General features: G+C 39.7%; 1 protein-coding gene across 1 annotated transcript in view; it reads right to left on the bottom strand.

Moving 5' to 3' along the window:
* The window catches only part of ADGRG4 (adhesion G protein-coupled receptor G4), a 117,647-nt gene that overhangs the window by 42,188 nt on the left and 60,651 nt on the right, over positions 1-14,808 (bottom strand). Inside the window, 3 exon segments of the mRNA XM_059883701.1 lie at positions 4,522-4,684; positions 7,267-7,368; positions 7,370-7,472. Of these exon segments, the coding sequence (XP_059739684.1) occupies positions 4,522-4,684; positions 7,267-7,368; positions 7,370-7,472 (368 nt within the window).

Below are 14,808 nucleotides of genomic sequence, written 5' to 3'. Positions count from 1 at the left end.
TGGCATTACATAGAAAGGCCCAAATAATCTCTAAAACAACTACTACAGCTAATAAGTGAGTTTAGCAAGTTTATAGAATACAAAATTTATATATATGATAGATGGATGGATAGATAGTGAGAGATTGGTGATAGATATAGCTTATCAATTTATTTTTATTTTTTTTTCAATTTTATTTTTAAATACTTGCAGCAGATAATTGTAAAATTTAATTTTAAATGAAATTTTAAAAATAATTTCACTTGTTCAGTTCAGTCCAGTCACTTAGTTGGTGTCTGACTCTTTGTGACCCCATTGAATCGCAGCACGCCAGGCCTCCCCTCTCCATCACCAATCCCGGAGTTCACTCAGGACTCACGTCCATTGAGTCAAGTGATGCCATGCCAGCCATCTCATCCTCTGTCGTCCCCTTCTCCTCTTGCCTCCCAATCCCTCCCAGCGCCAGAGTTTTTCCAATGAGTCAACTCTTCGCATGAGGTAGCCAATATACTGGAGTTTGAGCTTCAGTATCATTCCTTTCAAAGAAATCCAGGGCTGATCTCCTTCAGAATGGACTGGTTGGATCTCCTTGAAGTCCAAGGGACTCTCAAGAGTCTTCTCCAACACCACAGTTCAAAAGCATCAATTCTTCGGTGCTCAGCTTTCTTCACAGTCCAACTCTCACATCCATATATGACCACTTGGAAAAACCATATCCTTGACTAGACGGACCTTTGTTGGCCAAAGTAATGTCTCTGCTTTTGAATATGCTATCTAGGTTGGTTCATAACTTTCTTCCAAGAGTAAGCGTCTTTTAATATCATGGCTTGCAGTCACCATCTGCAGTGATTTTGAGCCCCAAAAAATAAAGTCTGACACTGTTTCCCCATCTATTCCCATGAAGTGATGGGACCAGATGCCATGAACTTCGTTTTCTGAATTTCACTTGTACTAAGTCAGATAAAGAAAGACAAATACCATATGATATCAACTTATATGTGGGAATCTAAAATATGACACAAACGAACCCATCTATCAAACAAAGAATCATGGACATAGAGAGTAGGACTGGTGTTGTCAAGGGGGATGGGGTTGGGTTGAGGGTTTGATTTGATGTAAATTTGTATATACAGAATGGATAAACAACAAGGTCCTACTGTGTAGCACAGATAATTGCATTAAAATATCTTGTGATGAACCATAAGGAAAAGAAATGAAAAATAATGTACAATATATAAAAGAGATATAACTGAATTGTTTTGCTGTATGAGTAGTAATTAACACATGTAATTGGATGTGAGAGTTGGACTATAAAGAAAGCTGAATGCCGAAGAATTGATGCTTTTGAACTGTGGTGTTGGAGAAGATTCTTGAGAGTCACTTGGACTGCAAGGAGATCCAACCAGTCCATCCTCAAGGAGATCAATCCTGAGTGTTCATTGCAAAGACTGATGTTGAAGCTGAAACTCCAATACTTTGGCCACCTGATGCAAGGAGCTGACTCATTTGAAAAGACTCTGATGCTGGGAAAGATTGAAGGCAGGAGGGAGAAGGGGACGACAAAGGATGGGATGGTTGGATGGCATCACCAACTCAATGGACATGAGTTTGGGTAAACTCCAGGAGTTTGGTGATGGACAGGGAGGCCTGGTGTGCTGTGGTTCATAGGGTCACAAAGAGTTGGACACGACTGAGTGAATGAAATGAGCTGAATTCAACTATACTTCAATAAAAAATTTTTTAATTCCATTTGCAACAGTACCAGAAAAAAATACTTAGGATGAATTTAACAAAAGACAGGCAATACCTCTCCATTTAGCACTCATGGCTGATTCATTCAATGTATGGCCAAAAACCACCACAATATTGTAAAGTGGTTAGCCTCCAATTAAAATAAAAACATTAAGTTAAAAAAAAAAAACATTGCTGAGAGAAATTAAAATAGACCTGAATAAATGTTCCTGGATTAAATATTACAAGATCCAATATTACTAAGAAATCAATTCTCCAAATAATTGTGCAATCCCAATTATAACCTTGGCAAGGTTTTTTTCTACAAATTGACGAAGCACATTTGAAATTCACATGGCATACAAAAGGCCTGGAATAACCACAGCAATCTTGAAAAAAAAAAAAAAAAAGTTGAAGGACTCCCACTACCTGATTCAAGACTACAGACATAAAGATAGTGTGATACATATATATATATAATTTTTTTTCTTTTTTTACAAAAAATCAATAGAATTGAAACAGAAAGCTCAAAAAATAGACCTACACAAGGAATTCCATGGAAGTCCAGTGGTTAGGACTCTGTGCTCTCACTACCAGAACCCATGTTGGGGAACTAAGATCCCACAAGCCATGCAGTGGGTCAAAAAAAGAATTTTTTTTAAAAAACAGACCTACACATACATGAGTATTTGATTATTTTGTCAAAGGTGCCAAGTAATCTATGGAGAAGGAAAGATCTTCAGTAAATGATGCTGGAATAACTAGATTTCTAAATGGAACAAAATTATTCCAAACCACACACCATACCACACCTCATACCATGCAAAAATTAAGTTCAATTAATTAGGACTTCATCCTAAATGTAAAAAACTGAAACCATAGATCTTTTAAAGGAAAGAGAATCGTCATGATCTGTTGATAGGCAAAGATTTCTTAAACAAGTTATATATTGTTATCATGAAAGAAAATAAAAACTGATGAATTATACCTCACCAAAATTACAACTTAAGCTCATCAAAAGACACCACTTATCTAATAGATAACCACAGAGAAAATATTTTCAAAACATGTATCTGGACTTATATCCAGAAGTTTGTAAAAAAAAATACTTTCAACTCAATAAGAAGAAGACAAACAATCCAACTGAAAAATTGGGCAAAAACTTTTATAGATATTTTACCAAAGATATAGAAAAGGCCAATACAAAAATGAAAAATTGCTCCATATCCTTAACCACTTTAAAAAGGAGTATGGTTGGTTTTTACAAATTTAAACATATAACTTATGCAACCAGCAATTCCATTCATAGGTATTTACTCAGTTCAGTTCAGTTCAGTTCAGTCGCTCAGTCCGGTCCGACTCTTTGTGTCTCCCCGGACTGCAGCACGCGAGGCTTCCCTGTCCATCACCAACTCCGGAGTTTACTCAAACTCCATGCCCATTGAGTCGGTGATGCCATCCAACCATCTCATCCTCTGTTGTCCCCCTTCTCCGTCCCGCTTCAATCTTTCCCAGCATCAGGGTCTTTTCAAATGAGTCAGCTCTTCGCATCAGGTGGCCAAAGTATTGGAGTTTCAGCTTCAACATCAGTCCTTCCAATGAACACCCAGGACCGATCTCCTTACTCAAGATAAATGAAAATATATATCCACACAAGGACTTTTACCTAAATCTTCAATGCAGCACTAAACATAATAGCCCCAAACTAGAAACAATACAAACAATCTGTGATATATCCATACAATGGAATATTACTCAGCAATAAAATGAATAAACTACAAAAACAGAAGAATGAATCTCAAAAAAATCCTACTGTAGTACATAGAAGAAGACTTATACAAGACAGTACATATCATATAATTCATTTATAGAAAGTTCTAGAACAGGCAAAACTATGGTTAAAAAAAATCAGAACAGTGATAGGCAACAGAGGTAGCAGTCACAGGGATTGACGGGAATGGCCACAGGAGGACTTTCAGGAGTGATAGCAGTGTTTTATATCTTGACAGGGGTTTGAGTTACACAGATACACACATTTGTCGAAAATCAGAGAAAGTATACTTCAAATTTATGCTTTCCCCATATGCAAACTTCATAATTTTTTAAACTATAAATTTAAAAAGACTGCTCTCCCGAACTTTTCTGAGCCAGGGTTGGTGGACAAATGAGGTTGTGTGGAGTAGAGAAAAGGGTTCAGACTTTAAAGCCAGCCAGACATAAATTTGACTTCTAGCTCAGCCATTAGGCTGTGTGTCTTTGGGCAAATTACTTAATTTCTCTGTTTCCTTATGTGTGCAGATGAAATAGTAGCACAATGCCCAACATATAGTATGTGCTCCATAAATGGTTTGTGTTAGTTGCTCAGTCATGTCCGACTCTTTGTGACCCCATGGACTACATCTGCCAGGCTTCTCTGTCTACTGGCTTTCTCAGGCAAGAATACTGGAGTGGGTTGCCATTTCCTTCTTCAGGGGATCTTCTGGATCCAGGGATTGATCCCAGGTCTCCTCCATTGCAGGCGGATTCTGTATCCACTGAGCCACCATAAATGGTACTTATTGATAAACTGACATTTGAGATGATTTGGGATCACAGGGCCAAAAGAGGTATTATTGCATACCTCATGAATGCTGTTCCAACCAAGCTATTGGCCTACTAAAGGTTATACGTGAATCTTCCCTGGGATATTTGTATTTTCATAAGGCTCCATGAAGGTTAAAAAAGTACCCCATCTCCTTCCAAGGAGTAGATGAATGAAGATTTGGAGCAGTGTTTGGCTGATTTGCTCTCAGTACCCTGAGCTCCACTCACCTCAGGCTCTATGCCTTCTTCATAGGAGCGAATGCTGAAGGCCATGCCTTCAAATGTGTGGTCCACCCATAGGACAGCCAAAGTCAGCCTGGCCACCGTCAGATTTGCTGCGCTCCCAGGAAACTCCATCTTGTGACCAGCATGTTCAATTATCCTCAGAATTCTGCAAGGAATGACAGGTAGAGAAGAGTATTCCTAGTTTTTGAATGTAAAACCCATCCTCCTTACAAAATTTCCTCTACATAAAATTTTCTTTGAGTTTTAATCACCCTTATCTTGTATATTGGCTTAGTAACGTTAGTAGATAAGAGTAATACGGCGTTTGAAGTCAGAGCAGGCTGAAATTTAGAAGGCTGTCAGTGCTCTAATTTCTAGCTGTGTGGGGAATAATCAAATGACCTGTCATCAAGCCTTCAGTCTCCTCACTGTTGCAAAGTAATAAGTATGAGCACTCATCTCAAAAGAATGTATTAAAGATTAGATGAAATTGATATATGTAAAGCCAGATCCTGCAGGGGTCTCATAGGCCAAGAAATTGGGATTTTAGTCTATATGTAACAGAAATCTACTGAGTGGTTTTAAAAGCAAGACAATAACATGATCTGATATATGCATAAAAATATTCTGTAGAAGAGAGACCACAGAGAGGCAAGAGCAAAGGTTGGGAGATCAGTTAAGAGGTTATTGTAGAAGATCAGTTGAGAGAAACGGAGCTAGGCCTAGAGTAGTAACTGGTGAGCAATGGAGAGAAGTAGATGGTTCTAGGAAAAAGTATGCCAGCAAATTTGGAAACCTCAGAAATGGCCACAAGACTGGATAGTTCAGCTTTCATTCCAAATCTCAAAGAAGGGCAATGCCAAAGAACATTCAAACTACCACACAATTGTGCTCATTTCACATGCTAGCAAGGTAATGCTCAGAATCCTTCAGGTTAGGCTTCAACCAGTACAAGAATCCAAGAACTTTTAGATTTACGAGCTGGATTTTAGTAAAGGCAGAGGAACCAGAGATCAAATTGCCAAACATCCATTGGATCTTAGAAAAAGCAAGGGAATTCCAGAAAAACATCTACTTCTGCTTCATTGACTAGGCTAAAGCCTTTGACTGTGCTGGATCACAATAAACTGTGGAAAATTCTGAAGAGATGGTAATACCAGACTACCTTACCTGCCTCCTGAAAAACCTGTATGTGGTCAAGAAGCAACAGTTAGAACCAGACATGGAACAAAGGGACTGGTTTCAAATTGGGAAAAGGAGTACGTCAAGGCTGTATTTTGTAGCCTGCTTATCTACCTATATGCAGAATACATCATTGGAAATGCCGGGCTGGATGAAATGCAAGCTGGAATCAAGATTGCCGGAAGAAATTTCAATAACCTCAAATATACAGATGACACCACCCTTATGGCAGAAAGTGAAGAAGAACTAAAAAGCCTCTTGATGAAGGTGAAAGAGGAGAGTGAAAAAGTTGGCTTAAAACTCAACATTCAGAAAACGAAGATCATGGCATCTGGTTCCATCACTTTATGGGAAATAGATGGGGAAACAGTGGAAACAGTGTCAGACTTTATTTTTTTGGGCTCCAAAATCACTGCAGATGGTGACTGTAGTCATGAAAGTAAAAGATGCTTGCTCCTTGGAAGGAAAGCTATGACAAACCTTGACAGCATATTAAAAAGCAGACACATCAGTTTGCCAACAAAAGTCCATATAGTCAAAGCTATGGTTTTTCCAGTAACTGTGAACGGATGTGAGATGGTGCTATGTCGCTTCAGTCATATCTCACTCTTTGTGACCCTATGACTGTAGCCCACCAGGCTCCTCTGTCCATGGGGATTCTCCAGGCAAGAATGACTGGGGTGGGTTTGACATGCGCTCCTCCAGGGGATCTTCCCAAACCTAGGGATCAAACCCGTGTCTCTGATGTCTCCTGCATTGGCAGGTGGGTTCTATTACCACTAGTGGCACCTGGGAAGCCTGGGATGTGAGATGCTGAACCATAAAGAAGGCTGAAGCACCGAAGAATTGAGTGCTTTCAAGCTGTGGTGCTGGAGAGCTCTCTTTAGAGTCCCTTCCTCAGCAAGGAGATCCAACCATTCAATCGTAAAGAATCAACCCTGAATATTCATTGGAAAGGACTGATGCTGAAGCTGAAGCTCCAATACTTTGGCTACCTGATATGAACAGCCAACCCACTGGAAAAGACCCTGATGCTGGAAAGATTGAGGGCAGGACGGAGAAAGGGGGTGACAGAGAATGAGATAGTTGGATGGCGTCACTGACTCAATGGACATGAGTTTGAGCAAAACTCTGGGAGATAGTGCAGGACAGGGAAGCCTGGTGTGCTGTAGCCCATGGGGTTCACAAGAGTGGGACCAACAGAGGGAAGTAATTAGTGTCCTCAGAGTTTTTTGCTTGAGCCTTGGGTGGAGGCATTATGTAGAAATGGGGGAACATTGGGGGGAACACCAGGAAGCAGATTGGAACGTTTGACTTGGGGTAACTATTATTTGGAAGTTGCTGTCTATTTAGGTTCAGTTTAGAATTTGATGCCATTCTTTCGCAATCTGGGATTTCCAGACGGATGACCCCCAGGCATGTTTGTGCTCACAAAGGCAGTCACGCATAACTACCTGACCTTTAGACCTGGCAATGCCTGTATTGCAAAGGAATTAACAGTATATATTGTAAGATATTTTGAAATAACTTATTTTCCAAAGTACTAGTATTTACTCATTGGCTTACTCCATGCAGATCAGATGCTTGAATGGTTTTTGCTTTCCCCAAGCAGCACTGGGTTTTGGTAATATAGTCTGGGTTAGGTTCATACTTATCTCATCACACTGAAATATCAGATACTTTCGAAACAATAATCTTTGTTTCTTCTTCATCCAGAAGAGGGGATTCATTGATTAAATTTAAAATGTGTTCTGCAACATCATTCACATTTTCTGGGGAAAGAAAAGTGAAATATAAAAGCTGCATTACCTAGTTTTGGGCCATGCTGGTCTGTGTCTTTCCATTTAAAAAGTAAAGGCAGTAAAATGGAAACATATACCAAGTTAGCAAATTTGTGAAGGAAACACTGGACTTCAATTTCTACAATTGATGGAGTCCCAGAAAGTAGCACATAAGTCAATTTTTATTCACTAAATCCTTTTTTAAATACTTCCCTAGGGAAACCTTTCTGTCACTAAGATTATCTTGCAATTAGATTCTAATTAAGTTAAGACTTTTGAGTATTGGATTGAGTTAAGTATGATCCCATCTGTACTCAAATATCACACTCACTCTATGCTTTCATAATCAAGGATGGTGATTATGTTGTTCTGTCAAGAACCAGCAACGTGCAGAACAAAGCAAATATGGACCACATAACAATAAAGAGCACTTCAGGTTTTTCTAGAGAGTAAGCACAATAGATATTAATTCACCCACTTTTTTCTTCACTTTTTATTATGGAAATTTTAAAATATGCACAAAAGTAGAAAGAATAGTATAATGAATCTCAGTGTACCTCATGAATCACCTAGCTTCAACAAGTGTCAATGAAGAGCTAATCTTATTTTATCTACAATTCCGCCTACCTTCTCCCAACCCCAGATTATTTTAAAGCAACCCCCAGACATCATATCATTTCATCCATGAACACTTCAGAATGCATCTCTAAAACAAAGGACTATAATTATCCTCCAATTAAAAATAAAAAATAATAAAATAAAAACTTTGTCAGAACCACAATACCAGTATCATATCTTTTAAAAGTTTATAATAATACTCAATATTATCAAATATCCAGTCAGTGTTCAAAAGTCCTCATGTCTCGTAAGTGCTTTTTAAAAGTAGTTTTTTGTTGGGATCATCACCCACTGTTAAACAGCTTTATTAGACAAATACAAAACTAGGCTTAAGTTTGATATAACCTATATGAAGCAGTATTCTTGTCTGGAGAATCCCATGGGCAGAGGAACCTGACAGGCTATAGTCCATGGGCTCACAAGAATCGGACACGACTTAGCAACTAAAGAGAGAGAGAGAGATGAAGCTGGGCTCCCTTGTGGTGCCCTCCCCAGCTTAGAACACTCACATTCAAATCCAGTAACCAAAATATAATGGAAAATAATTGAAAAATAATGTGAAAGCCAACAATAAATGATTTTTGAGAAATTTCTTTTAAAAAGAAAAATACAGTCTGTTGGGAAAAATTCCAGAGAGAGATTACATTCATAACACACTTAACCCAAGTTACATTTCAAATGACCAACTCTTTCTCTCACTGTTTCTCTCTCTCTTTGCATCCTCCACAGTTGGCAGCATCTCTCCAAACCTCTCTCTCCTACCCCAAGTGCCCCACAACTTTATCCCCAACATAGCTTACAAAGGCCATTTTTTTCTTTCTCCCATTTTCCTCATTTCTTGCTTTAATCTCTGTCTGTCTGTCTCTCTCTTTAGTCTATTCTTATCAACATAAATTAAATAATCTTAACTGAGATCCTCTCAATTGTCTCTCTTTAACCATTACCCCAATCCGTCCAGCAATGGCAGAAAAATAGAGCATTCTCAGTCACAGATGTTTCTACTGCTCTTATTAAATTGTCCAGGCTTTGCTGTAAATGGGAGCTGCCTCCCTGGGTCATTATTCTTTGCGTTTCAGTGATGGGACTTCACTTCATGCACTCCCTGCTGTGGCCAAATGAAAGTAAACAATAGGCCAATGGGAGACTATTATATATTGTAGAAAGTAACTACAGACTTTTCACTGGGGGTTGTATGGTTTTTAAGCAAAATTCAAGACTAATTACATGCATTGTGTAAAAATTCTAAGTTCCCAAGCAAAAGCAATAAAAGGAATCCTCCTTTATTAGCTGTAGAATAACCTCCATTGCTTGAAGTAGTTAAAATTAATCTGCCAGTAATTACAATAATGAAACAGTAACATCGGTTATTCATTGAGCAACTTCTATAAGCCAGTGTTCTAGTTATCTACTGCTGCAGAACAAACAACCCCAAAACTTAATGACTTAAGACAACAGTTTATTGTTCTCTCTCATTGTTCTCTGTGTTGATAAACCTCAGGTGAGCACTTCTCATTTGGAGTCTCTCATGTAGGTGCAGTCAGATGACAGGTGGGACTGGAGTCATCTGAAGGTTAGACTGGACTGGAAGTCTAAGATGGCTCCCTCACATGCCTGGCAGTTGAGGCTACCATGGACTGGTCAGTTGAGGTTGTTGCCTCTTGAGTCAGTTGAGGCTCTTCCCTACACATGACCTCTCCCGCTGGCTTAGGCTCAGTGGTACGCTGATCTGGTTTATGGTGTACTGGAGCCAGCTTGTGTCAACTATTGAGAACCAACTGTTACATTTTCAGGAATTTTGTGAGCCATTATTAAAAGTTAAATTACATAAACTTCCAATTAAATAAAGCATATTACAAATAATAGTGATAATCAGAACTCATTACTTCCTAATTATTTTACTGCATTTTAATAATCTATGCTCTTGTGATTGTTCACATCTACTGTGTTCATGCATCTCTTACCAACTTTATGTTCAGTGCTATATGTTGTAGTTTGTGTTCAGCCTTGGGAGGAGTATTACAGCAAAGAAATCAGCAAATGCTACAAATTTATTACTTTTCCCCCATAGAGCTTGCCATTAAACATTTTCCAGCACACCGCTGTTTGGGCTTTGGAGTCTGGGTTCTAAGAGGATGAGAACGTACCAATAGAAAGGAAGGAGAAGATTCCAGTCTTCTTAAAAGTTAGTTCCATAAATGGTGCAGTAGTCACTACTGCCCAATTCTATTGGATTAAGCAGTCACAAGCTAGCTCTGATTCTACTCTCAGTTGACAAGGAGGGAATGAATCGATGGTGGCTACTTTGGAGACAAGATACCATAGCAGGGCCGTATACATTCATTTCTTTTCATCTTATCATCACCTTAAACCTATGTGGTGGGTACTAATATTATGTCTTTTATATAGATTAAGAAATTAAGACACAGAGATCCTAATCCAAATTTTAATCCAGGCCTGTTTGATTCCAAAGCTAGTGTTCTTCAATATCATTTCCTACTACAGCATTTGTGCCTTTGTCCCTTTTCTCCATGGTGTTGGGGGTTGGAGCAGCTGTATTTTGCAGGCCTTCTCCCTGACATTCTGAGAATTAAATAATTCTCTATCAATCACATACTCTTCTACCCTGATGGTGGAATGAACACAGACAGGAGACAGTTTTGTGAAAAGTTCTAGCCAACTTCAGAGAGTGATGCAGCCTCAACATCCTAGAGGTAACAAAAATTCAGCACAACGACGAATCTACAGAACTTTGAAATAAGGGTGGCTTTTCTACCTGTGATATTAAGGAGTTTTGTGAATTGAGAATTTAAGTGGGGAACTTATGAGTTTTCTCCAATCAAGATATCTCACACTTGTCAGCAAGATTGAAAGCTAAAGAAAAATTGTTTCAACGTGAATGCATTTTTCTTTCCTTAAGTGTACTCATTTGTCATTAAGCTTCTACCTTACAAGGTGAAGGATTCCTCCAAAGCTAATACATTTGATAGTTTATTTTTCAGTTATATACATTAGAGTCACCCTCTCACTCTTCTGTTTCTCTGCAGATTTTTTTAAATAAAGTGACTTCTGACAGTTAATTTTCTAAAAATCTCAATCCAACGCCATGCTTTTGTTGTTGTTACGGTTGTTTGTTAACTTTTTCTTCCACAGAGAAAATTCTATTAGCATGTATAAGAAAAATGTGTCACTCAAAAGGAGAGAGGCCAGCAGGAAACACAGACCTTTCTATCTTGTCACCCACTCACTTCAAGCTGCAACACTCTCTCTTGCCCGGACTCATGATTTCAGATCCAGAAACCATCAGAGATGTGCTTGCTTTTCTAATTCCTCTAGGTATTCCTTGGCAAGGATCTCAAACTTAAATCTTCTGCAAAAAGACAAGACTCAGAAGTTCACTGCCTCGGGGCTCTTCCCTGGCCCTTTTGCAGGGTACTGGAATGCCTACATCTCAATTTCTAACTCTTCATGATGGGAGGAAACCACTGTATGCAGTAGAGCAATGCTCGACAGGATGTGCATAAACCAAAACTCTGTGTGGAAAACTTTATGCATAATTTAAAAAACACTGAAAAGCAGAGGCAGGACTTTCAGGATAGTGTAGTAAGGAGAGGCTTAGGGAAACGTTCAACAAGAGAGATCTCTAATGCTGGTCAAAGTTAGCTAAGATAATCATTCAAAGTCTCCGGAGACTGATGGGAGAGCTTACAGCAGACTGACAAGCATTTATTGAAGAAAATCTACAGAAATTTGTCAAGTGCAGTGGCGGGCCATGGCATCTGAGCTAGGAACTGCACCCATCCTCCACAGATCTGCCTTGGGAACGAATTGTTCCACTGGGCTAGGCAGCTGAGTGGCACTTAGCATCTCCCCCAGGTCCCTGAGATGGAAGAACTATTCTGAGTGGATTTGATGGCAAGTGAACATTTGCAGTTCCCACCTTTCCAACTCTGAGCTGTTGAAGATCCATACTAGGCAATGGCAGCAGCTGAGTGTCAGCAATAAGTCCCTCTTGTGCCCAAGCTCACACACACAGCTCCTGTTGCATAGGGAAGACCCTAGTGAAGTACCTGGTGAAGGGCATATTCACCACCATCACCACCCCCAAGCTCTTGCCCCATAGGACAGATATTTTGCCCAGAGGAGGATAGAAGAAAGCCTCAAAGATTGGTAATACTCTTCTCCTAACAAGGGCACAGACTTTAATTGGATCAAACTGTGGAGCAATTTATACCCTGCTAAGTCGCTTCAGTCGTGTCCGACTCTGTGCGGCCCCATAGACGGCAGCCCACCAGGCTGCCCCTTACCTGGGATTCTCCAGGCAAGAACACTGGAGTGGGTTGCCATTTCCTTCTCCAATGCGTGAAAGTGAAAAGGGAAAGTGAAGTCGCTCAGTCGTGTCCGACTCTTAGCGACCCCATGGACTGCAGCCTACCAGGCTCCTCCACCCATTGGATTTTCCAGGCAAGAGTACTGGAGTGGGGTGCCATTGCCTTCTCCATTTATACCCTAGGGTTTTGTAAAAAATGACAGAGCAATCAACTATCAACTAGGATGTTAACAACTGGCTGTGATACCAACAGAGTCAGGCCAGCCAGAAGCTTAGTGGGGAAATCAGAGAAACAGAGATAACTCAGCTAGAGCCACAGTCATTCCTAGTGCTCAAGGAAAATGTGTACATCTCCAAGGCTTCATCTTAAGGAGCAGCATCAAAGGATGTACACTGCAGGGGAAACAGACTTCACCAAACTCGTCTAACCAATGGCATTTTTTACAGAGATAGAGTAAACAATTCTAAAATTCATATGGAACCACAAAAAAGATCTGAACAGCCAAACTGACCTTGAGAAAGTAGATCAAAGGCATTGCACTCCTTGATGTAAAAATATATTAAAAAGCTACAGTAATCAAAACAGTATGAAGTTCATATGAAGACAGGCATATAAATCAATGGAATAGAATAGAAAGCCCAGAAATAAATCCATATATCAACTGACGTTCAACAAGGATGCCAAGAATATACAGTGATGTTCAACAACAATGCCAAGAATATACAATGGGCAAAGAGGGTCTCTCCAACAAATGGAAAACTGGATATCCACATACAAAAGAGTGAAATTGGACCTTTATCTTATACCACACACAAAAATCAACTCTAAGTGGATTTGAGACTTAAAACTTTAAAAGTCCTAGAAGAAAACATAAGATAAAATCTTCATGATACTGATCTTGGCAATGATTTCATGGATGTGACACCAAAAGCGAAGATGACAAAACCAAAAGTAAGCAAGTTGGACTACAGCAAACTAAAAGCTTCCCACAGCAAAGGAAATAATCACTAAAGTGAAAAGACAACCTACAGAAGGGAGCGAATATTTGCAAACCATGTATTTGATAAGGGGTTAATTTCCAAAATATACAAATAACTCCACCCACTCAGTAGAAGAAATCCCACAGAACTGAATTTAAAAATAGGGTAAGAACTTGAGCAGACACTTCTCAAAAGAAGAAATACAAAAGGCCAATGGTATGTGAAAAGGTGCTCAACATCATTTGCCGGGGTCCAGCCCCGCTGGATCCAGGGAATTCGAAGCGGGGACGGCGTCGGCGAGGATCGGGAAACAACTGCTTAATTAAACGTTAATTAAGGATATAAAGAGTAATAGAATAAGGATAGCTCAGTGAGGAAATTCAGTGGAGAAAAGAGGCTGAATAATTCAGCCAGAAGGTAAGAGAAAGAATGACATGGTGAGACCAAGTTTCGGTGAACAAGGCCCGCACTTTATTTTCCAAAGTAGTTTTTATACCTTAAGTTATGCATAGAGGATAATGGGGGAAGGGGTAGAGTCTTGCAGCAAGCCAGGCTTTCTTCCTGCAAACTTATCATATGCAAAAGCTTAGGTGATTTGCATCATCTTCTGGCCCGGAGGCCTGTTAACATTTTAAGACCTTTTCTTCAGAAAACTTATTTTTCTCTAAAGGTGATTGGTCAGGAGCCACCCTCCAAAAGCATTAGATAAAGTTGCATTCCTACAAAGCAAAGGTGTGGTGGGCTATAACAAGAAAAAGAATTAACTCAAGGGTCCCAGGTTACAAACATTAAAGCTACTATTTACACCAATTATATTAATCAATACACTGCCAGGGACACAGCAGGTAAGGGATATGGAGACTTAACAGCAAACATTGGCCCAACAAGTGAAAATCCCTTCACCAATACAATTTCTAATCAATCTTTTAACTGCTGAAAGGAATCTGTATTTAGACAGTTTAGAACATCTCATGCCTCTCAGTTTGGAGGCTCTGAGCAATCACATGTGGCCGAAAAAACCTATTCAGGCAGGCTAGAGGACTTCCAAGGGAGTTTGTAGGTTGAAACACTGTCACACCCAGGAATTATTAACTGGAGCTGTAAGCTAACTCTTTTTTCAGAGAGAGGTAGTGGGGGACAGCCCCCCATAAAGTCAGAGGTGTAGGTGAAAGCACAAAGCAGAAAGTAGGCAGACTCTGGTTTTGGGGGTAGATTGCTCGAGAATTTCCAGGGAGACTCCTGAGGCTTGATCCCGCCTTTGCGTATGCCAAGCCTCCTTCCTCATGACCTTTGCCAGGGGCGGAGCTCGCTCCCCACAATCACTAGTCATCAAGGAAATGCAGATCAAAACCACAATGAGATGGTAATTATTAGAAATAAATAGATAACAAGTGTTGGCAA

The sequence above is a fragment of the Bos taurus genome, chromosome X, assembly GCF_002263795.3.
Source record: "Bos taurus isolate L1 Dominette 01449 registration number 42190680 breed Hereford chromosome X, ARS-UCD2.0, whole genome shotgun sequence".
NCBI classification, from domain to species: domain Eukaryota; kingdom Metazoa; phylum Chordata; class Mammalia; order Artiodactyla; family Bovidae; genus Bos; species Bos taurus.
This window is presented reverse-complemented; position numbering and strand designations above follow the sequence as displayed.